Source organism: Marmota marmota, unplaced genomic scaffold (assembly GCF_001458135.2).
Source record: "Marmota marmota marmota unplaced genomic scaffold, marMar, whole genome shotgun sequence".
Lineage (NCBI taxonomy): Eukaryota > Metazoa > Chordata > Mammalia > Rodentia > Sciuridae > Marmota > Marmota marmota.
This window is the reverse complement of record NW_025999982.1, coordinates 10,228,536-10,252,685: the sequence shown is the minus strand read 5'-3', so window position 1 is coordinate 10,252,685 and position 24,150 is coordinate 10,228,536. Positions and strand designations below refer to the sequence as shown.

The 24,150-nt window shown below is 36.6% G+C and overlaps 1 protein-coding gene and 1 long non-coding RNA gene across 13 annotated transcripts in view; one reads left to right on the top strand and one right to left on the bottom strand.

The window, feature by feature from the left end:
- Ubr2 (ubiquitin protein ligase E3 component n-recognin 2) overlaps positions 1 to 22,948 on the bottom strand; it is a 135,506-nt gene extending 112,558 nt beyond the window's left edge. For 3 of the 10 annotated variants that reach the window (XR_007348458.1, XM_015487731.2, XM_048805318.1), the window contains exons 1-2: positions 22,516 to 22,947; positions 13,388 to 13,647 (exon numbers count right to left, since the gene is read on the bottom strand). Coding sequence is in view for 5 of the 10 variants with exons in the window: in XM_015487731.2 (XP_015343217.1) it covers positions 13,388 to 13,647; positions 22,516 to 22,593 (338 nt within the window). In the remaining 5 variants the exon portion in view is untranslated. Of the gene's footprint in view, positions 1 to 4,018; positions 4,082 to 13,387; positions 13,648 to 22,515 lie in introns of those variants that run through there. The other 7 variants (XR_007348459.1, XM_048805323.1, XR_007348460.1 and 4 more) reach the window with 6 other exon arrangements.
- On the top strand, positions 10,767 to 23,141 carry LOC125617455. Of its 3 annotated transcripts, none has more exons than XR_007348464.1 (3): positions 10,767 to 10,900; positions 14,008 to 14,011; positions 23,131 to 23,141. It is a non-coding gene; the product is annotated as an uncharacterized LOC125617455 (long non-coding RNA). The 3 variants fall into 3 exon arrangements; XR_007348462.1 differs by lacking the exon at positions 10,767 to 10,900 and adding an exon at positions 12,760 to 12,886; XR_007348463.1 differs by lacking the exon at positions 10,767 to 10,900 and adding an exon at positions 12,842 to 12,963.
- Positions 23,142 to 24,150: the final 1,009 nt, after the last annotated feature.

The window sequence follows — 24,150 nt, the reverse complement described above, 5'->3', positions numbered from 1 at the left end:
ATATGAGACATACTAATCCTGTCAAAAAGTAGATTGCAAAGATTTTTTCCCCCAATTCTGTAAATTCTCTCTTCACATTCCTAATTGTTTCCTTTGCTGTGCAGAAGCTTTTTAAGTTATTATTATCCCATTTATTAACTCTTGGTATTGTTTCCTGAGCTTCAGGGGTCATACTGAAAAAGTTGTCACCTCTGCCTATATGCTAAGTATTGACCCTGCATTTTCTTCTAGCAGTTGGACAGTATTTGGTCTAATTCCTAGGTCTTTGATCCATTTTACGTTGATTTTGTGCAGGGGTGAGAGATAAGGATCCAGTTTCATTCTTCTACATATAAATAATCAGTTTTCCCAGCACTATTTGTTAAAAAGGGTGTCTTTTCTTCAATGTATGTTTTTGGCTTCTTTGTCAAGGATGATATGACTGTAGATGTGTGGGTTTGTCTCTATGTCTTCTATTCTGTACTACCAGACTATGTGCCTCTACCAAGTTCTCTTTAAATACAGCTGCCTGATAAGGTCCAAGCTGTCAAGACTCAATTATCACTCAGAGATCAACCATTTGTCTACCACTCCTGACTTACTGTGGACCTCTGGAACATCTATGTCCCTCTGACAGACAGCAAGAATGTGAGGCTCTTGTTCCCTAGGCCCATGACCCTCACCAGCAGGAAGCAGCCAAAGATTTCAATGACATCTGCTTCTCTAAAAGATTTCAGGGTCTCCAATTCTTGCGGGGAAAATGCTAGGCAGCAATTAGACATAAGCAGTGGGTCAAGAGCTTAAGAAAACAGGTCTGACAAGATATTTCAGGTCCCTTGCCTGATCTCAGCCCTGCAAACTATTCCTCTCACAACCAGAGAAAAACATAAGGTTGGGGAAGGACAAAGATGTTTTTGCTGAGAAGGGCCTAAATGCTAAGACATTAAGCAAGACACTACACAAATAACCCAGAGATTATCCATATGTAGGATAATCACTGAGGAAAGCATAATGATTAAGACTGGAGCCCACTGACCATAATGTCAGCCAGGCCAAGAAGGCCAAAGTTGCCTTTAAACTGTCAGCAGGCAATCCAGAGCCAAGAGGTAAATACTTGGTTGAGACCTTCTAACAACTTCCGTACTGCCCCAATAAAAGCTGAGACACAAAGAAGTGAGTTGTCAGTGTCCTTTTGAGAAAACCCACTCTCTTCCTTGAGGGTAGTTTGCCCACACATTCTTTTCCTCCTAATAAATTCTGCTATATTAGAAAAAAAAAACTAAATTGAAAAGACTGACACAACGTTAGATATTGTGCATACAATACAACAGGAACTGTCTTACATTAGCCATAAGAACACAAACTCATTTTGGTGAAGAGTTGGCAGTTCATGAAGTTCAATATTTAACTGCCTTTGACCCAGAAATTCCACTCTTTAAGGATTTATCCAAGAAAAATTAAACATACATAAAAAGATTGGTATAAAAATAGTAACAGCCTGCAATGAAATTGTCAACTGAAAATTTCACTCTATTAGATTAGTCTAAAGGGCCTATCTTATTATCATCTTAATATTCCTAAATAGTTAAGATTTATGTTATTTAGTGTATAAAACACATAAAAAGTGTAATTAAGCACAGAATAAAAATGCCCATAATTTAATATGTTGTATATTTTAAGAAGAAAAAGTCACAGAAGTTTTATTCAAGATAGCCCAAATAAGTGTTCAAAAGGTCAGAGTAATGTAGGCAATTGTAGCATATTTATACAATGAAATACTACTCAGCAATAAAAATGGAGCCAACATCTAATAATTGCAACACATGGATAAATCTGACAGACATTATGCTGAGTAAAAGATGCCAAATACAATGATATATAATTTCATTCTTACAAAGTTCCAGGATCAGCCAAAGTAACTGAAGGTTAAAATATCAAAACAGTGGTTTCCTAGAGGGCTAAAACTGATAAAAGGAAAATTTCTAGTCAAAAAAAAATGTTCTCTATTTTGACACTGTATGTTACATAAATAGCTATTATCAAAAATGTACAATTAAGATATGTGCTTTTGACATACGTAAATTTTCCCTTAAAAACAAAAAAGATGGGCATGGTATTACATACCCATAATTCCAAGTACTCAGGAGACTGACGCAGGAGAATCTCAAATATGAGAACAGCTTGGGCAACTTAGGAAGACTTTAGCTCAGCAGGCCAGGCATGGTGGCACATGCCTATAACCCAGACACTCAGGAGACTAAGACAGGAGGATTGCAAGTTTGAGGCCAGCCTGAGCAATTTAGCAAGATCCTGTCTCAAGGGGAATGGGGGCAGTACTGGTGGTAGCTCAGTGGCAGAGTGCCCCTGGGTTCAATCTCCAGTACTACAGAAAAATAAATTAATACATAAATTAATTTTTAAAATGGGTTACCAAAAGTTTGGGTAATAAAAGTCTGAGTTTCCTTTCCTGAACTGATTACTCCAAAGCCTTTATGATTCTACTATTTTTAAAAAAATTTTTTGTAGTTGCAGATGGTCAGAAGGTCTTTTTTTTTTTTTAACACAATGCCTTTATTTTTTTTATGTGGTGTTGAGGATTGAACCCGGGTCCCACTCGAGCTAAGCGAGCACTCTACCGCTGAGCCACAATCCCAGGTCTTTATTTTATTTGTTAATTTTTATGTGGTGCTAAGGATTAAATCCAGTGCCTCACGCATGCTAGGCAAGTACTTTGCCACTGAGCTACAGCCCTAGCTCTCTACTACTTTTAACATCTAGAAAAAGGCAGCTATGTATAAAGTTGACATATTCGATGTACTTCTATGTTTAATATTTCACCACAGTGGTACAGAATAAAAATGACCACAAATCTCTAAATCAAGAACATAAGACTCATTTTAGAAATTACAGAAATTTAAACTCTCTAGGGTATCAACTCCCTACTCTCTATCATTTTCCTAGATCAGAAAAAATACTGTAAATGAGGGAAATGTCAGTTTATTAAAGGCCACAGTGATAATACACATGACTGAATTCTATTTCTAAGTATTTACCTTGAAAAATAATGAAACATGTAAAGAAAGATGTATACAAATGTGCAGAGTGTTGTTTGTGGCATTATTTGCTATAGGAAAAAAAAAAAACTAGAAATTCCCTCTAATTTCATTAATAAGTCCATGGAAAAATTATGGCTTGTTCTTACAACAGTTGGGGCTGGGGATGTGGCTCAAGTGGTAGCGTGCTCACCTAGCATGTGTGAGGCACTGGGTTCGATTCTCAGCACCACATAAAAATAAAATAATCCACCTAAAACTAAAAAAATAAATATAAAAAAAAATAAAAGAAAAAGAAAAAACAACAGTTATAAAGAATGAGGCAGGAGGATCAAGTTCAAAGACAGCCTCAGCAACAGCAAGATGCTAAACAATCAGGTGAGACTGTCTCTAAAATAATACAAAATAGGGCCGGGGATGTGGCTCAGTGGTTGAATGCACAAATTCAATCCCTGGTGTCAAAAAAAAAAAAATGAGGCAGATTTATGTATACTTACAAGCAAAGATCTACAAGATAAATTGTAAAAAGTAAGCAACAATTATAATATATGCAGATAATTTCATTCATGTACCATGTCCATAATTATAAATAACTGTAAAAATAATACAATTTTTTAAAAAATCCAAAATCTTACTTTTATGTTATACTTTATAGTTGCTTTGTTTGTGTGTGTGTGTGTGTGTGTATATATATTTTTTTTTCTTTCTGGTGAGTACTTTTGTTAATTTTATTTTTGTACATAAATGGAGCACAACTTTTCATATCTCTGGTTGTACATGATACAGAGTCACACCATTCGTGCAGTCATACCCATGCACAGGGGTAATAATGTCCATCTCATTCTATCATCTTCTCCCCCGACTCCCTCTCCCATCCCCTCTCCTCCTCCTCCTCCTCCTTCCCTTCTGCTCCATCCAAAGTTCCTCCATTCCACACCCTCCCCCATTATGGATCAGCATCCACTTATCAGAGAAAAAAATCTGACCTTTGGTTTTTTGGGATTGGCTTACATCACTTTGCATGATATTATCCAATTCCGTCCATTTACCTGTAAATGCCATAATTTCATTCTACTTTAATGCTGAGTAGTATTCCATTATGTATACATACAGAATTTCTTTATCCATTTGTCTACTGAAGGGCATCTAGGCTGTTTCCACAGTTTAGCTATTGTGAACTGAGCTGCTATAAACATTGAAGTGGCTGCATCGCTGTAGTGTGCCGCTTTTAAGTCCTTTGGGTATAGACCTAGGAGTGGAATGGCTAGGTCAAATGGTGGTTCCAGTCCAAATTTTCTAAGGAATCTCTATACTGCTTTCTAAAGTGGTTGCACCATTTGCAATTCCACCAGCAATGTATGAGTGTACCTTTTCCCCCACACACTTGCCAGCACTTATTGTTGTTGCTTGAATTCTTAACAATTGCCATTCTGACTGGAGTGAGATGAAATCTTAGAGTAGTTCTGATTTGCATTTCTCTAATTGCTAGAAATGTTGAACATTTTTTCATGTATTTGTTGACCGATTTATATCTTCTTCTGTGAAGTGTCTGCTCATTACCTTAGCCCATTTATTGATTTAATTATTTATTTTTTTGTTGTTGTATTTATTTTTTGTTCTTTAATATCCTGAAGATTAGTGCTCTATTTGATGTGTGTGTGGTAAAAATTTTCTCCCATTCTGTAGGCTCTCTCTTCACTTCATTAATTGTTTCTTTCGCTGAGAAGCTTTTTTGTTTGAGTCTATCCCATTTATTGATTCTTGATTTTACTTCTGGTGCTTTCTAAGCTTGTTAAGGAAGTCAGGTCCTAAGCTGACATGATGAAGATTTGGGCCTGCTTTTTTTTCTATGAGGTGCAGAGTCTCTGACCTAATTCCTATGTCCTTGATCCACTTTGAGTTTTGTGCAGGTGAGAGATAGAGGTTTAATTTCATTTTGGTACAAATGGATTTCCAGTTTTCCCATTTGTTGAAGAAGCTCTTTACTCCAATGAATGTTTTTAGCACCTTTGTCTAGTATAAGATAACTGTATTTATGTGGGATTGTCTCTGTGTTCTCTATTCTGTACCACTGGTCTACCTGTCTATTTTGGTGCCAATATCATGATGTTTTTGTTACTATATCTCTGTAGTATAGTTTAAGGTCTGGTATTGTGATATCTCCTGCTTCACTTACTTTTGTAATATTTTTAAATATTTTTGTATTACCTCATCTTACTGACTCAGAGGAAAAATAACACTAAAAAATATAAAAAATCATTGCTAAAGACACTTCTAATGCTTATCCACATTCAGGTTTCTCTCTTTCAGACACATAAGAGAATTATACTTTCCCACCCTGTTTTAAAGCTGGACAGAGGCCTTATGACTAGTTTTGTCTAACAGGATGTGGGCAATTCATGATTTCTGACCCAAAGTATTTATAAGCAGGGTAAGATCCTCTGGTTTTTTTTCTACCCTTGCTGTGGTGAGTCCTAAAAGTGTTGAAAAGCATTATGGGTTCAGCTTGTAGAGCTAAAATTTTAAGTAACTATATAGAGCAGAACACTTCCTCCATTCATCATCCCACTGATCTGAAATGGTCACATATTATGAGTAATAAATATGTTTTGGGTATTAATAGTCTCTAATATTATAGGGTTTTTAGTATAACATCATCTATAAAAACTAACAAAATCAGAATTAAAATTTTAAAAATTAAACCTAAGCAAAACTGTTTACTATTGATAAAGTATCATAAAGTATTATCTGAAATCAAAGGATAAAAATATTTCTAGCTAATAGCAGCATAAGTCTTCTCAGCCCTACTACTGGTTACTTACAACATTCATGTAATAAGTTTTCAAGTGTTAAAAAAGAATATTCTCAAGTTTACTATACAAAGAAAATAATGGAACTAAACTTCACTTGTCTGTATCTAACAGAAGTGTTAACATTCAAAATTTAAGACACACTCTAATTTCATATTCTGTTTTATTTTTCTTAATGATTACAAAATGCCAAAATACATAGTTGTGATCAAAATCAATTTTTGCACTGTAAAATCATCTCTACTTAGTAATGAAGAACCATAGCTAAGTTTGAAGTACTCTTTCCCTAAAGGAAAATGAAGTATGAACAAATACCACACAAAGTAGCTAACTGCCAGCAAAAACACAAATAGCTTTTTCTGACATCAGAGTCTTCAGTAAAATTATTTGTTATCTACACAATGTTAGGAGCTATGAACAAATAATTCTCTACAGAAAAACTAACAATCTCTTCACAAATCCTTTTTATAAATACTATATAAAAAAAGGTTTGTATCTTTTTTTTCTGAAGAAAATCTCCACACTATGGACACTGGTTATCCTTCGGGGTCTAGTTTAGAAACTTCCCCACAATTTCAGATACCTTATTTCATCTTTCTGAATGAAAGTGTCTATGTTCTTTTATCAGGGCACTAGGTTTCATGGGAATACCTACTTTTAATATATTAATTCCCAGCACCCAGCATGACAATCTGCTCTGAGTTTACTATATACCAAGTATTGTGTAGAGCCCTGCCAAAGGATCTCATTTACTTCTTAATAACTGTATAATAAAGAATTTGGCTACTCTTTGTATTTGGCTCCTGGAGGTAATCTCTATGTCCTTGGAAATTCCATGTAATAGGTCTGTGTTATTCATGGCAGGCTCCCCATCCATACCCCCCCAGACCTGACAGTTTATGTTACCCAGAGGACAGAGTAAAGTTGGACTAACCATGTGATGAGAATCTCTGGGTTCAGGAAAGGGGAACAAGACAGAATCATTATGAGTAATAATTTCATCAATCATACCTAGGTAATTAAAATAGTAATAAAAATTCTGGATACCAAAGCTTAGGTGTGCTTCCCTGGTTGAAAATATTTTGTGTACGCTGTCACACATCAGTGTGCCAGAATAAAGTGTCCCTGAGGGTAACAGAAACTTTCCATTTGGAACTCCTATCTTACGTGTCTTTCCCTTTGGTTGGTTCTGATTGGTGTTCTTTTATAATAAAACTTTAATCATAAACAAGGCACTTTCCTGAGTTCAGTGAGTAGTTCTAGTGATTACCCAAACTAATATAGTCTGTAGAGACACCTGAATTTGTAGCCAGGTGATCAGAAATAAGAGTGGCCCTGGAGATTACCAAACATGAAGCTATATCTAAAAAGAGGGCTATCTTGTGTATGACTGTGCCTTTAAGCTCAAAATTAGTCAACTTTAACAATTTTGCATTGACATTATCTCCAATTTATTGTTGAAGAAATAAAAGTTAAGAAATATCTTTTTTAAAAAGCATCTGATTCAAATCTAGGCCCTATGGGCACCTTATATATGAAATGTCTTCCCTCACCACTGCTTGTCTGTTCAAGTCCACATCATCAGATACTACTTCCTTCATAGTTCAGCAAGTTGTCTGATTGCCACAGCCTACCCTCTTCTTGGTTTCTTCTCCCCTATGAGATTAGTAAAACAACAGGTTTTCCAATCTTTCCCCTCAAACCCATAGAATTTTCCATTTTCCCACAACCATCACCACCCCTTCCTCAACTCATACATGTCTTTTCCATTTTAAAAGATTTTGGGATTTTAAACAATTTTTCTTTCTTCTTTTTTCTTTTGACTAAAAGGAAATAAATGCACGCATCCTTAAGCAAATAATTTACATTTCTAGGAACTTATTTGACAGATATATTTCTGTTTGTGTTTAAATTATATATATAAAGAGATTTTTCTAGCCAGGTATGGTAGCACACACCTGTAACCCTAGCTGCTACTGAGACCAGAGCAGGAGGATCACAAGTTCAAGGCTGATCTAGGAAATTTAGCAAAACCCTCTCTTCAAGATAAGGGAACAGGGGCCAGGGTTGTGGCTCAGTGGTAAAGCAATTGCCTAGCAAGCACAAGGCACTAGGTTCAATCCCCAGCACCAATAAAAATAAACAAATAAAATAAACGTATTGTGTCCATCTACAACTAAAAAATTAAAATTAAAAACAAAGATAAAGGAACAGGGAAATTAAGAAATGAGGAAGAGGACAATACTTCTCATGTTAAATACTTTTGTACCTTTTGACTTATAAACAATGCATTTTTGCCTAGTGGCTAAGATTATTCTTTGCTTTCTCTATCCTTAGTAAAGTCTTGAATGTGAAGATTTTTTCCTCACATCATGAGGCATTTCCCTGCCCTTAGTGCCTTCCTTTTCATTGATTTTTATATATCATATATAAATATAAATATATATAAATATACACGCACACACACACACACACATTATATGTTTCCTCTAAATAGTCTAGCCAGGCAAGGTGGCACATGCCTATAATCCCAGCAGCTTGTGAGGCTAAGGCAGGAGGATTCAGAGTTCAAAGCCAGCCTCGCCAACTTAGTGAGGCCCTAAGCAACTCAGTGAAATCCTGTCTCAAAATAAAATACAAAAAAGGGCTGGGACTTTGGCTCAGTGGATAAGCACCCCTGGCTTCAATTCCAGGACAAAAAAAAAAAAAAGGCCTAGAATGGTATAGATTACCCAATTTCCAGATTCCAGTGAAATTAGTTTGTATCTCACAGAAACCCCAGAATGACATATCTAGGTTCAAATCCCCAAACATCTAATACAAGAAAAATCTATTGAGACCATCTCTGACTCAGTTTCACCCACCAATTCTTGAGGCACAGTTAAGCTTTAATTATAAGCAAAAAGTTACTGTGATATATCCTTTTCACTGAGGGAATAAACATATTCCTCTTTCTGCCATTCACTCCCCTTCTCCAAACTCCCAAAAACCTATTTTACTACTGCTGTTGAAAATGAGTTTCTTCTTACTTCTGGAAGATCCCAAGACTCGGCTAATTTAATCAAGGTTACTCTGTGAAACAATCAAATAGTAAGTTCTCCCTACACCCAATCTCTTCTCTAGGATGAACCCACAGAAACATATGGGACTAGCAAAATTCCTGAATATTGAACCTAAGGTTAAGAAAGTCCCCCTCAAAAAAATGAAGTGACAATATGTTCCTAAGAGAGATTAATATTCTGCTCCCTATAGCAATAGCTGTCTTATTAACTGGCTGGGATCAAGAGCTAAAGAATTAAGTTGTAAAAGCCACAATAACGAAGATTTCCCTGTATGTAATCACAAATAACAACCTAAAAAATAGCTGGTTTACATGTAAATATAACATTGCCACTGGACAAGCATGGAAATGTACAACTAATAGAAATACTAAATCAATTTAAACTAGGAACTGCAAAATAACATCTTTTAAAACTGTGCCCTGTACTTCTAATAACAAAACAGACATTGCTCAACAAATACTTGCTGAGTACCTAACATGTTTGAAGCACTTTACATATACTACACTTCTGCAACTGGGAAATAGTAGATTACAGACTAGTCTAACTGGGGATAATTTAAGAGAAGGATTCAGACCAAGTCCATGATTATGAGTCACCAACATCTCTTTCTACAGCCCAAATATGATTTTTATTTAATATTCTTTGCATATACTTTTGGTACAGAAGTCAGTATTGCAATACAACTTGATTTTAAGAATCAGAATGGTATTATACAGCAGTGCCCAACCAGTAGAAAAGTCAAAGAAAAGGCTAATTTTTTTTTTCTGGTTGTCATCACATTTTTAACAGAGGACATTTCTAAAAATTAAGTTTAATTGCAAGAAAAATTCAGTCCATTCTTCTCATCTTACTGTGTACGAGTAAAAAATTCACAATGACCAATATCTGAGAATAAAAGAGGTAAAGTGAAAAGAACATGGATTTTAGAGTCAGAGAAGCCTGTTGTGATATTATGACATACAAGTCTTGGTTTTTATCCATAGTTCCTGGTTCATCACTACCACAGATCTTGTTATTTCCTAAGTGACTTAAATAATATTAGGGTACTTAAGGTCTCCTGCCCTCCTTTCATCTGCTCTTTTTTTCTTCCCCAAACTGGGTCACAGAAACTAAAAATACACTCTAATCTTCTTCTGTCTTTCTGTCTTGGAGCTGGCTATAAAGAAATTCTCTGATAACAGATCCTAAGTCCCCCCTTCCAGAGGTGTCTGGGAGGAAGGAATGCTACACAGGGGCCAAGAAGAATCTGAAGAGACAAGCTTTGCTGGTACCCCACCCCCAGTCTATTATTAGCATTAAATAAAACCCCTTTTTGTCCAATCACATTTCTACAAGGCTGTCCATGCTTTAATCATGCTTATTCAATGAAGTTTCTAAAAAACCCAAAAGGACAGTGTAGAGGCTTTCCAGATAGCTGAACACTTGAAAGTACATATCCACAGAGGACAGCTTCTGCACATCTTGCCCTAAACACGTCTTCATTTGTAACCTTTGTAATATCTTTTATAATAAATTAGTAAATGTGTTGGAGTTCTGTGAGATACTCTAGAAATTTTATTGAACCCATGCAAAGAGTCATGTGAACACCCACTGGTAGCCAGTTGATCAGAAGTTTTGGAGGATCCAAAATCATGCCAGGCATCTGAAGTAGGGAGCAGTCTGGTAGGTCTCTCCTCAAGGATAGACTCACCAACAGACATATATGGGATTCCTGGGACTAACAGAATTCCTGAATATTGAGCATAAGGTTAAAAGAATCCCAAGGAAAAACATTAAGTGGCAAGAGGTTCGTAAGAGAGGATCTGACTTTATTTCTGGGAAGTGTCAGAAGTGAATTACATTAGAGGATGCACAGCTGGTGTTCACTGCTGCAGAAGTTATAGCATGCCTGCTTGCTTGTGGGGAGAAATCTCCATATTTTGAGAGTATACACCAGCAGAAATAACAACTGAGTTTGAGTTTGCAATTTCCTTCATATCAAGAGACCTCGTTTCAGGTTTTATGACTGCAGGTAAGTCACTTAACCACTCTGAGCCTCAGTTTCCTCAAAAACATTAATTATTTTGGAGGCTATAGAAAGATTAAGCATGACTGCATACCAAATTATTAGTGTTAAATCTGATGTTTAGAAGATGCTCAGGAAGCATAAGCAATTTCCATTTGTTGAAATGAAGTCAGAACTTCCTCTTCTGGATATGACAAAACAATTGGTAATAAACTACTCCCCACGCCATCACCTACTACAAACAATCATAACACAAGACAAAATACATGAGGCAGCACAAGACTATAATAACTAAGAAGAGGGAAATTCATAAAGTGATACCCAGGATGGCCCTGACTTTTACTGAGAAGGTAATTTCCCACCTGTGCCTATGATATAGAGAGCTAATTAATGTCTGAACACAGCAAGAAGACCTCACTGGGCTGAGACTAAATCAGACTTTGACACAGATAAAATAGCTCAACTCTGAGTCAGGGGACCAGAGAGGTGGTGGAATGGGCTCAGCATGGGGAAAGGTAGGTAAGAATGGTAAGTAAGTATTTGGTTAAGGGTTGGGCTAAATGATTCAGGTTTCCCAGAGAATGGCTATTGTGGAATTGATAGTACCAAAAAGATACCTGAAGTCTAACAAGCAGGACTGGAGGGCTTTGGAGTTCTAGCCAAGATACATATCTAGCTAAGACAACAGAAAGGTCATGTCTTGGAGTAAGAACTACGTATACTGGAGCAAAGTCTTATTATGGATCTACCCTAATAGGAGGTAGGAGAAGTTACAAATATACAAGGGGAGAAAACATAGTATGAAGAACTTGCAATGTTGGATTAGAACTAGAGAGATCACTATAAATACATGGTTTTAAATATCTATTTTAATATGTATATATAGATACATAAAAAATAAATGTAGGTCCATTGAGAGGGCCTATGAGTAGTGACATCCCCATAGCAACAAGCACAACTATCATCTTACTTCTAAAAATCACTGTCCACTAAAAGGAACCAGGCTTTTTGCAAAATGGTTGATTTGAGGACTTGGACAGCAAAAAAATCCAAGATGTGTCTAGGTTGCGATATTGTGCCAGAAAGAAAGAAAAGCTCAAAGCATAATGGGGTTATGAAAAACAACAAAGACATCATAAAAGGGCTCCTACTGGCCAAATCTAGGACAATTTAAGCTTAAGAATAACGGGACTGTATGAATAGATACTGATATAAATAAGTAAATTGCAGATTTGATCCCAAGCATTGCCAAAACCAAAAAACAAACAAACAAACAAAAAAACCCTGAAAGTTTGGAATGGAAGAAGGTATTTACTAGTCACAAAGTACATTCCTGGGGCTGGGGGTTGGCAGTGGAGCGCTTGTCTGGCACATGTGAAGCACTGGTTTCGATCCTCAGCACCACATAAAAATAAATAAATAAAATAAAGGTGTCGTGTCCAACTACAACTAAAAAGAAATATTAAAAAAGAGTCCATTTCCACAAAATACTTATTGATTACATAGGGAAAAATTAAATTTATAGTGAAGTCTTGTAGACATCTCCTTAACCCAAGAATCAGCATCAGCAGTCAAAGAACAAAATCATATGCCACATGATAGGGCTGAAACACATAATTTCTGTGGTCAATCATCCACAAAATGGGATATTATCTAGCTAAATATTATAAGCCAAATGGAAAGATGTCAGGCTTTTGTCAAACAGAGAAAGAAAAATTTAGCCTAACACATGTATCACTCTCTTTTGTGTGTATGTGTTAAGATAGCCATGTACATGGGTTGATATGTACACAGAAAATTTCTAGGATACATAAGACAGTTAACAATGATTAGTTCTGGAAAATAGGAATAGATACTTAAAAGGGGGTCACGGCATTTTGTTTTTTTTTTCTACCCTTGTATATTCAATTTTTAGCATTTTTTTTTTAAAGTGAAGTCTTCTTTGTAGCAGTACGTACATATAACACCAAAGTCTTAGTTTATTCCTAACCAAAAGGAAATTCCTTGGAGAGATGACTGACATTACATATGGGTCAGAATTAAATACAAAGTGAGTTATGGACGTATTATTGTGCAAGAAAGGAAAAAAGCACACAAAAAATGGAGACATGACAAAGAAGCGAGTATGGTGGGGCTCCCACTAGCCAAATTTAGAACAATTTGAACATAAAAAAGAAACCATTGTAACTAAAAATATTAAGAAAATTAAGGAAGTAATTACTGCAAGAGTGAAGATAGCAGTTAATTCTGGAGGAGGAAGAAAGCACACAGTGGACTTTTGGAATGCTGGTTAACAATCTGGTTCTTGATCTGAAAAATAATTATGTGAATATTTTATAATTATTTATTAAACAATAGGTATCTGGTATGGACTTGTAAATGTACATATTATTTTTAAAATACAAATTTTAAGGTTTCAGGAAAAAAGAAGTAGCAAAGTAAAAACAAGTCTTCTGGAAGAAAATTATCATATTTTACCTGCAAGAGTACGTAGGCTCTCCTACTTTAAAAACTCGACCACAAAGATGAGAAGGTTTGTTTGCTTGTTCAAGTTTTGGAAATCCAAATGCAGGATCTTCACCACAGAGGTACCATTCCATTGGTCCCAAAAAAACATGCTGTGCCAGCATGTCTTCTTTCTGTGGAAAAGGGTTGGGTCCCCTGCAGTATATTTTGGGTACATAGTGGGCTAAATGCTGGTATACTTCACTAGTGAGGTCAGTTGCTTGAAGCCATTTCTTTAAAAAAAAGAGAACAAAATAAACAATGTCAATAAACTGCTAATTCGAACAATTACACCCAACTCTCTTTTGGGTACAAAAATAATAAATCTTATTTATAACACTCATCAATGTATATTAGAAACAATCTATTAAAATGCCAAGTGTTTTCGAATTCTACTTCAAAGTCTAAGTAAAATTAAAATAAAGCAAACCCTTTGTTTAAAAATGACTTTTTAAATTCAATACCTTTTTTTTTTTTTTTAAGAGAGAGAGAGAGAGAGAGAATGTCAATATTTATTTTTCAGTTTTTGGCGGACACAACATCTTTGTTTGTATGTGGTGCTGAGGATTGAACCCGGGCCTCATGCATGCCAGGAGAGTGCGTTACCGCTTGAGCCACATCCCCAGCTGCTTTAAATTCATTACCTTTATTTATTTATATGTGGTGCTGAGAATCAAACCTAGTGCCTCACATGTGCAAGGCAAGCGCTCCACCACTGAGATGCAACCCCTGCCCTTAAAATGACTCTTGAAACAAAATTCTATAGGAAGAATACAAAAATAAACACAAGAAATTCTTACATGACACTAGTCATAAAGTACATCTGACTTCTTTTCTTCTCTAATACTTTGCTCAAATGTTATTCTGTGGTGTGGATTCTCATGTCAATTTGCTTACAGGAAGAGCATGTAGTGAACATGAATAGCCAATACACAAGTTATATTTCTCACTGATTAATAAACAAGTTTGTAAGCTGGGTGTTGCAGAGCATGCCTGTAATTCCAATGACTCAGGAGGCTGAGGCAGGAGGATCTTACATTTGAGGTCAGTTCCAGCAACTTAGCAAGAACCTGTCTCAAATTTTTTTTAAAAATGGGGGTGGGGGCTGAGGACTTGGCGCAGTGGTTAAGGGCCCCTGGGTTCAATCCCCAGTACCAAAAAATACAAAAAAAAAAAAGTACATATAAAAATCTCTTATGAATGTCAGTCCACAAATGTCTTTGTTCTCTCAATTTTCCTTATCAACCTCTCTCTATAAAAACATGATCAACCTGCTCTCACCTCTAAAACCAAAAAACAAACAAACAAACAAACAAACACCACACACACACACACACCACCCTATTACAATTAAACTTAGATATTATACAGGCACCAACTCAATATATCCAAAATTAAACTCATAATACCCCCTCCCCCACCAAAATCTGTTATTCTTCCCCATTTCCCTAATTTAGCATCTACCAAGATATCCAAACCAGAAAAACCTGAAAATCTTCCTAAGTTCTCACCTCTATATCCAAACAATCATCCTGTCTTGTTAACTACTAGGCTTCCTAAATATCTCTTGATTCTGTTTCTTCACAGCTACCACCTCTACTATATCCTAGTCCAAACCCCTTGTCCTCATCAACAGGAATAGTACAACAATATTCCACTAGCCTTGTCCTCCCTGCAGTTAATTTTCTAACCTTACTACCACCGTAATTTTTCCAAAATACCAATTTGATTCTGTCATTCAGCTTCCCAGTTACATTTAAGATTGAGTCAAAAATCCCCTGACATCCCTAACAAAGTCCTTTGTTTTCGCTCTATCTCAGTCTTCTCCTGCCCTGTCTTACTCCTCTCCCTCTCTGCTTTACAAAGCTATTTTCTACTCATTCTTCAGATCTCAATTTATTTCACTTCCTATAACTCATCTTCTCAGCCCATTTCCCATCCCTACCTCCTTTCCCCATGACCCCAGGTCTGAAATAGAGCCTGGCCTCCATGAGCATTTAGCAAAACTGTTAAGTGAATGACTGTAAATATGTTTATACTATTTATTGTCACATAACCCTAACATTCCAGAAAGATGCTCCATGTGGCTTTAATATAAACAGAGAAAGTAAAAATCCATGCCTGCAGTATTGATCAGATATGTCTCTAAAAACTAAACCAAATAAGCCCTAGATAAGGCATCGTTCAAACCACTTCCTTTCCTTTCCCTTTATTCTGTCATTTATTCCCATCTCCTCTGCCAACTGTGTTGATGCTTATTTGCTCTCCATTCTGCTTTGTGTAATTTATAAGTCATTTTGGCTCTAAGCCAAGTAAAAATTTTAAATCAGAAAACATGAAATAAAATAACTCACTTCTACTAAAATGTAGTTACCTGAACTGCTAACACAATTCACAGATCCAATGTTTGCCTATGGATTACCTAAATTCCAATTACATTTGATTAAAAAAATTATGTACAAGTGATAACTAACACCAGATGAAATCAACATAACATTTTTGCTTTAACTACTATTCGCATTATCTTCAGCCTCCTTCCTTCTAAAAACATACAAAGAAAGATTCAAAATATTCATGAGGACTGGGATCTTATTAAAATAAGATATATTCTATGCTTGTATTAATATATCAAAATAGATTCTACTGTCATATATAACTAAAAAGAACAATTTTTTTAAAAAAAGAAGTGATTCGGTGATGAGGGCTCTGCACTCATAGATGGATTAATTTTGTCATTATCACAGTATGGGTTAGCTATCTTGAGTGGATTCCTGAAAAAAGAATGAGTCTGGCCATGCACTAAGGCCTTGCCAGATATGGGCCTCTTCATCTTAAGACTTCCCAGGCTCCAGAAATGAAAAGAAACACATCTCTGTTCTTTATAAATGATCCAGTTTCAGGTATTCTGTAGGCAGCACAAAAGGTCTAAGACAAAGTCCTACAGGACTAAGACAAGAACCTAGAAGTGGTGGCACTGTCATTTCAACTGCTAAATAATTTGCTAAGAAATTGTGTACTTGGAAGAGTGTGTTTTCACTATATTAAACTCATGTAGTTTGATGCTACATAAATAAAATATTCATGAGGTAATACATATTAACTTTCTAGTCAATTTCATGTTTTCAGAGAACTTTTACTAAAAATTTTGTTCATTAAGGGACTGCATGGAAGCATTCATCTGAAAACAATTTTCACCCCTAAAGTGAAATTGTACTTTCCAAACACTGTCCCAAACTCTACTAGCTTTTGTGTTTACGCAAGTAGGAAAAGAAATTAAATCACTTTTAAAACAACAGCATTTCTTGGGAGATAGAATCCCAAAATTCTAAGGATTCGCTGCCTTTATAAAGTGGCTCCAAATCCATATTTCTCACTCTCTCTCCCAAACACAATCACATATATTTAAAACCCAAGAATTATTATTATTTTTTTTTTAAAGAGAGAGTGAGAGAGAGGGGGAGAGAGAGAGAGAATTTTTTTTAATATTTATTTTTTAGTATTTGGCGGACACAACATTTTTGTATGTGGTGCTGAGGATCGAACCCGGGCCGCACGCATGCCAGGCAAGCGAGCTACCGCTTGAGCCACATCCCCAGCCCCCAAGAATTATTTTTAAAAAACAAGTTTTTTTCTAAGAAAAGTATAAGGCAAAGAGTTATCAACAAGCAAACAGAATCTTACTGAGCTAAGAGATACTTCTGTTGGTCACATCCAAGAATAAACCCAATTTTTTACCCATTGTCACCAAACCAAAATATGAATAAAAGTGATCAAATTATCCTACACAATTTATTCTTTATGAATGAAATATTAAGCAATGTCTGAAAGAATTCAATTTTTTTTTTTTTACTTTTATTTCACTTATTTATTTTTAGGTGCTGAGGATGGAACCCAGGGTCTCCACGTGCAAGGCAAGTGCTCTACCGCGGAGCCGCAACCCCAGCCCTGAAAGAATTCAATTTTGATTTACAATACAATCACAGGTTTTATTAAAAATACAACTTTTATTTTCCTTATAATTTTATGTATCTATTTCCCCTAAAACTTCATAGAATTTTAATCCAAGGAGACTAAAATGCTCCCAAAAGTAAGTTATGGTATTTTGTGGATATAAGAGCAGTCAAATTTGTTCAAAGATTTCTTCAATAAAAAATTTAGAAGCAAATATTAGCTCTTGGTTAAAAAAAAAAAAAAAAAAAAAAGAATAGCTACCTTACATAAAACACAGTAAAAAAAAATTCACTTTAAATATCATATTATATATATTATTTTTAATACCTTTATTTTATTTATTTTGTGTGTGTGTGTGGTTCTGAGGATTGAACCCAGAGCCTCGCATGTGCTACGCAAGCACTCTACCTACCGCTGAGCCACAGTTCTACCCCTTATTATTATAAATTATTAAAAACCTGGCTCAAGAAACAAAGGCATATGCTCCCTGTCTTAGTAAGTTTACTACTATTATGTGAAAAATTAAAAAACATATATAACAGATCTGAGCCATATTACAAGCACCCTCACCTGATTAAACTTACATATTTCATATATAAGGAATAACTTAAACTGACTTTCAGAATAATGGCTCACACATTGCTCCAAAGAATAAAATCTATAGCTTTTCATATTAGTTCTCACTAACATAGGCTAACTGTTTCTTTGGAAGGAAAAATTAAGATTTCTAATTTGGCTACATTTTAATTTGTCTTTCAGATAACCTGCAGCTGTCACATCCAAGTGCACAAGACTAATAAACATTTGCTATCTTCTAAGTCCCCCATAGGGAAGTAAAGAAACTGTCAACTCATTCCATTAAAGTAAACATGCTATGACTGTTTCCAGAAGCCTTCCTTTTACTGAACGCTAAAGTTAAGCCTTAGAGAGAGCAAGTACAACAAACACAAAAATGAAAGAATCCCTAGGGGGTAGCCTTTTTATTATGGTATCTAATTATTATTCTATCACCTATTAAAATTGTATCCTTTAACCGTATTTGATTTTGTTTTCAAACAAGGATAAGCAACATGGGACTTAATGACAACAATCATAGTGCTCCTATGAAATTTTGGGGACAATATTAAGAAAAAATTTGAGGGCTGGGATTATGGCTCAGCGGTAGAGTGCTCGCCTAGCACGGGCGGGACTCAGCAGGACTCGGGTTCGATCCTCAGCACCACATAAAAATAAAGGCATTGTGTTGTGTCCATTTACACCTAAAAAATAAATATCAAAAAAAAGGAAAAAATTTGAATAAGTTATATTAAGCGATCTAAAAATGAAGGAGAGTATTTACAGCTAAAAATAATTAATACAGAAACTCAATAATGAAAGACAAAAAGCCTAACTTAAAAATGAGTAAAGAAAATCAGGAAAATGGCTAATAACCTCACAAAAATATGCTCAACATCATGAGTTTTGAGGAAAATGCACAACAAGAAAGCACTTCACATTCAACAGAATGGTTATAATAAAAAAACAGACAAATGTTGGCAAGGATGTGGAGAAATTGGAACCTGCACACATTGCTGGTAGGAATGTAAATTGATGCAGCCGCTTTGGAAAACAGTGGCAGTTCCTCAAAAGAGTAATTATCATATGACCCAGCAATTCCATTGGTAGGTATACAGCCAAAAGAAACTAAAATAATTACACAAAAAAATTTTAAAAATTTTAACACAAATTTTCATAGCATCATGTTACAAATATCACCAATGGAAATAACCCAAATATCTATAATTTAATGAATGGATAAATTTGGTACATTTCATAAAACAGAATATTATTTAGCAATATAAAGGAATGAAGTATTAATACATGCTACAACATGGACAGATTAAAAATTTGCTAAAAGAAAAGTCAGCCACATAAAAATAAATAAAATAAAGGTATTGTGTCCAACTACAACTAAAAAATAAATATTAAAGAGTGGTGGGGCGCTGGGGTTGTGGCTCAGCAATAGAGCACTAGCCTACCATGTCCAAGGTCCTGGGTTCGATTCTCAGCACCACATAAAAATAAATAAAGGTATTGTGTCCAACTACAACTAAACAATAAATATTTGAAAAAAAAAAGAAAAGCCACTCTCATGCTCTCTCACACACCCACACTATACACACACACACACACACACATATACACACTGCATTATTTCATTATTATAAAATGTCAAGAATAGACAAATCTATAAATCTATTAGTAGTTGCTTAGAGTTTGGGAGTGTAGAGTACATGATTTATTTTTTTGGGGGGGGATGATAAAAATATTCTAAAATTGATTGTGGTGATGGTTATACTACTCTATGAATACACTAAAAGCCCCTGAATAGATTTGAACAGTATGTGAATTATACCATAAAACTGTTTAAATTTTTAAAGCCAAAAATAACTGATAGTTTTTTGTGGTGCAGGAGATTAAATGCAGGGGGTACTCTACCAGTGAGGTACATCTCCAGCCTTTTCTATTTTTTATTTTGAGACAGTCTCATTAAGTTGCCCAGGCTGGCCTCAAACTTGTGATCTTCTTGCCTCAGTTTCCCAAGTCACTAGGATTAGTAGCATTTGCCACCCTGCCTGGCAAGACATAGTATTCTACATAAAACTTCTAAAATGAATTTGTATTTCTTTTTTTTTTTTCCTTAGTTGTAGATGGACACAATAGTTTTGTTTTAGTTATTTATTTTTATGTTGTGCTGAGTATTGAACCCAGTGCCTCACATTTGCTAGGCAAGCGCTCTACCACTGAACTACAACCCCAGCCTCTGTATTTCTTTTATACTTGGGGAGAAATAAAATATGTGTACTTCTTAAATCATAATCATTCAATGAAATACACTATAATCAATATGTGGCATGAAATGTAGACAGAGTCAAGAAGTGCTGGGAAAGTCAGACTGGAATAGAATTCACAAAGAAAAAGAAACTAGGTCTCTTCTGAGGGCCACTGTAATTTTAGGATATTATTATTGTCCATCTGCACTTTGGTGTCCTCACCAATTCACTCAAAATAACTAGAGTAAATGCTTTTGTGAAGCACAATAGGTGGAATAGATGGGATCACAAAGTCTTTCTTCCTCTTAAGAGAAGAAAACAGTGATTAAAAAACTGTAGTAAAGATCAAGGAGCACTAGGTAATTTTAAATGGAAGTGATCCTAATAAATTATCAATAATAGAGGTTGAAAGCCTATAGGAAGCACTTTCACTATTTTTTTTATATTCTCTAAAATTTACTTTTAATAACAAAGAATGCTATCAGTATATTTCCACTTGTGACACAGGGTTGTGCTAGAACCTAAGCTAAAGAATGGCTTTAAGTATTGGGTGTTTTTAACTAAATACAGACAGTAAGCCCTCACAAAATAATGCCAGGCTAAGGTTATATAGCTGGAGGAATATTATATCTTTAATATTTGTTTCCTTCTTCTTTATTTAAAGGAATTTTGTTGGCCCTCAAACTACACTTTTTAAATAGGTAAAACCATTTTGAAAGTCACATGAGAGTAAAGAGAGCAAAAAGTAAAATATAGCTCATATTGTGGTCTTCACAGACTCAAATTAAGTATAAATTAATGTTTTGTTGCATTTCCCTTAGTTTTCCCCACTATAACTGCTTGAGAATTCACTGCATAAGAACTGAGAGCACTGGCTTCCAGTACTGGCTTTATAGCTGGCTCCCTAAACAATCTGGAGACCTCTAATCACCTGGTAGCCCACACTTTTAGAATAGGGATAATGGAAGATGCAGTCTGCACTAACAGACATAAAATTGGTGCTGGTGGAGGGGGAACAATATGAGAAAAAAATAGATTAGATATTAATTAGAAGAGACATAGATAGTGAAGAGCTTTTTATTATTTTATTTTTATTATTTTCCTGCTTACTTGTAACACCACTTTCATTTTCTTTTTCAAATCTCTTTGATTAATGAAAGACAGATGGAGGCCGAAACTCCTTGAGTTGTGCAATAATGAAGTAGAAAGTAAATGAGACTAAAAAGTTTAAAACATGCAGACTCATAATTCAACAAAGTATTTCTTTAAACTTTTTACCTCTACTCCTGTCATTTATTTCCACCTAGACTTTGATGCTCTAATTCACTCAAAATAACTATTCACTGACCAAAGGGCTCCACAGAGCACCCACCCCCCTACCAAGTTTTGTTCCTAACATTCCTACAAGCTTTTTAAATTGGAGGCCTCGGAAGTGGAGCCCAGGTTGTTTTGGCCCATTTGATAATCACTGTGGAAAATCTGTTCTAACTGGGTGTTCCCTATCCTTATAGAGGAAGGATGCCATTGAGTTTATTAATCATTTTACAACTCTGCTACCTATACTAGCATATTCATATTACATTTCTCATACTGAGTTTAAATGGTTTAAGACTGGGGCCTAACCGCTCCTACTATAGTAACCAACTCACACTATTATCTTGTATTGGTTGGCTAAATCTGCTCTTTCAAAGTTATATAACGTTTGTTCTCCATCCAACTTTTCCCAACTCCTACTTGTTGGTTTTTTTTGTTTTTTTAATTCTCCCAGCCTCCACTACTACTTTCTCACGTTCGGTACACGGGTGAAGGCAACACTTTCAACATGTGCACCAACGTTGCAATAACTGAATCCGTACAAAAAAAAGCACTTAAGTGGGCAATGAAGAGCAGTATTTGCATCCTTGGTGCCTGGGGTGGTCATAAAAACAAAGTTGGGGCTTGGTTAGGGAAGCATGCGTCGGTGGAGGAGGTACTGCTCCCCTTATCCCAGGACCAGGAAATCAAGGCCACAAGATAGAGCGATTATACCCAGCACTAGGAAGAGCTAGTATAAAGGGCAAAGGCCCATGCGTTGGAGACTTAATGGAGTGCGCGGGGAAGGAAGAATAATGGAAGCCCTGTGGGTTCGCAGGACAGAAGGGGAATGTAAAGATGGTTGGGGCACAGGAGAGCTCGGGGGACTGCCGGGGACAGAAGCAGGATTCGTGGCCTCTCCAGAACCAGGCCGCTGGTTATCCCAAGTCAGTGACGAGCGGCCCCGGGACCTCTAGCAGTCGGTTCCTCCCCCGGGGCGCGGCCAGGGAGGGCAGAACGTACCCACCCGGCTCCGGCACTCACCCCCGCGGTTTCCTCAGTGGAACATTCCAGCAAACTGCGGTCGATGGCCTGCACCTCGGGCTCCAGCTCCGACGCCATCTTCTCTCCTCCTCCCTAGCACTACCGCCGCTACAGCAGTCCGAGGGCCGCAGCCTCGCCTTAGCCCCGGCAGCAGCGACAGTCACCCCTACTCCAGGCAGTCAGTCCCGGGCCGTCCAGGCAGCCACAGATGGAGCAGGACAAGGAGCAAAGGAGGACGCGAACCGACGGGACGGAAGGCGGTCGCTTGTGCTCGCTCTCGGGCTCAGCGCCCGGGAGTCAAGTCACTGCCTCGTCCGTGACCCGGGGAAGGACACAGGCAACCCCAGGCCTGGCACTGCCGCTAGCCACTACCGCGTCCCACACCAGGAAAGGGGCAAAAACACCCGGGAGGGGAAGCAAAGCATTCTGGGTACTGTAGTCGTCCCCGGCACGGGAGAGAGGTGGCGCCCTTATAAGAGTGCACCACGAGAGCATTATGGGAGCTGTAGTCCCAGGAGGACACGGGGAAAGGGCGGGAAACGGGGTGGGGCTTTCCCGTTTAGCTAGAATCGTGTCAAGACACGTGAAGAAAGAAGCGCCGTCCCACGGAAAGAGTCGGAAGAGCAAGATAATATGGGAACTGCACATTTATTCCTGCAGTTCCATTTGTTCAGTTTTGAATCTAGCACCGAGAGCAGTGCCTGGCAGTAGACACTTGTCTGAGTCTGGCATATGGCAGGCCCTCAATACTTGTCAAATTAATGAATGGGTTACGTTCTATTCCCATAGTTCTGCTGCCCAGTCATTCATCATACCCTCATCCCTTATACTAGTAGCCAAAGTGAGTATTTCCCGGGATTTTGAAAGTTTTAAGATAGGGTTTTTAAATTTGCGAGAAATTTAGTTATCGCTACTTATTAAGATTCATTACAAGGGGATCGGGTGGTAGCTCAATGGCAGAGTGCTTGCCTCGCATGTGTGAGGCACTGGGGTTTGATTCTCAGCACCGCATATAAATAAATAAAGGCCCATCAACAACTAAAAAAAGATTCATTACAAATCCTCCTGCAAAGGAAAAACTCTATCCTGCTAATTTAAAGATTTGCTTTTGATAGGGACTTTCTCTAGAAATACAAACTCATTGTTAGACTAAACACAAAAGAAGATTATGTTTGGTTAAAGGTAATTAGACTCTTGACTGACAATTAGGTGACTGAGTTTCATAGAACAAGGCTTCAATCTCTTTAGAGTTTTTCAGAAAATTGCTTGCATATTTTATCAGGTGTGCTTATTCCCAGAGGTTGTGAATTACATATTAAAAAAAAAAAAAATCTGTCCTAGGTCGGGTTTGGGACATGTTCATGTTGTTGTATTTTACTAGTACTATATAGAATACTACTCAAATTTCATATATGTATATAATGTACTCAGACCATATCCACCTTTCCAATGCCCTCTCTTGTCCTCACCCCCGCCCCGCCCCCTTCACCTTCCTTAAGAGTCCACTTTCTATTCTTATGTCACTTTTTTTCAAGATTTCACCAATGAAATAAAATACAATACTTGTCTTTTTGAGTCTCACTTATTTTCCTCAACATGATAATCTCCAGTTCCATCCATTTTCCTGCAAATAAA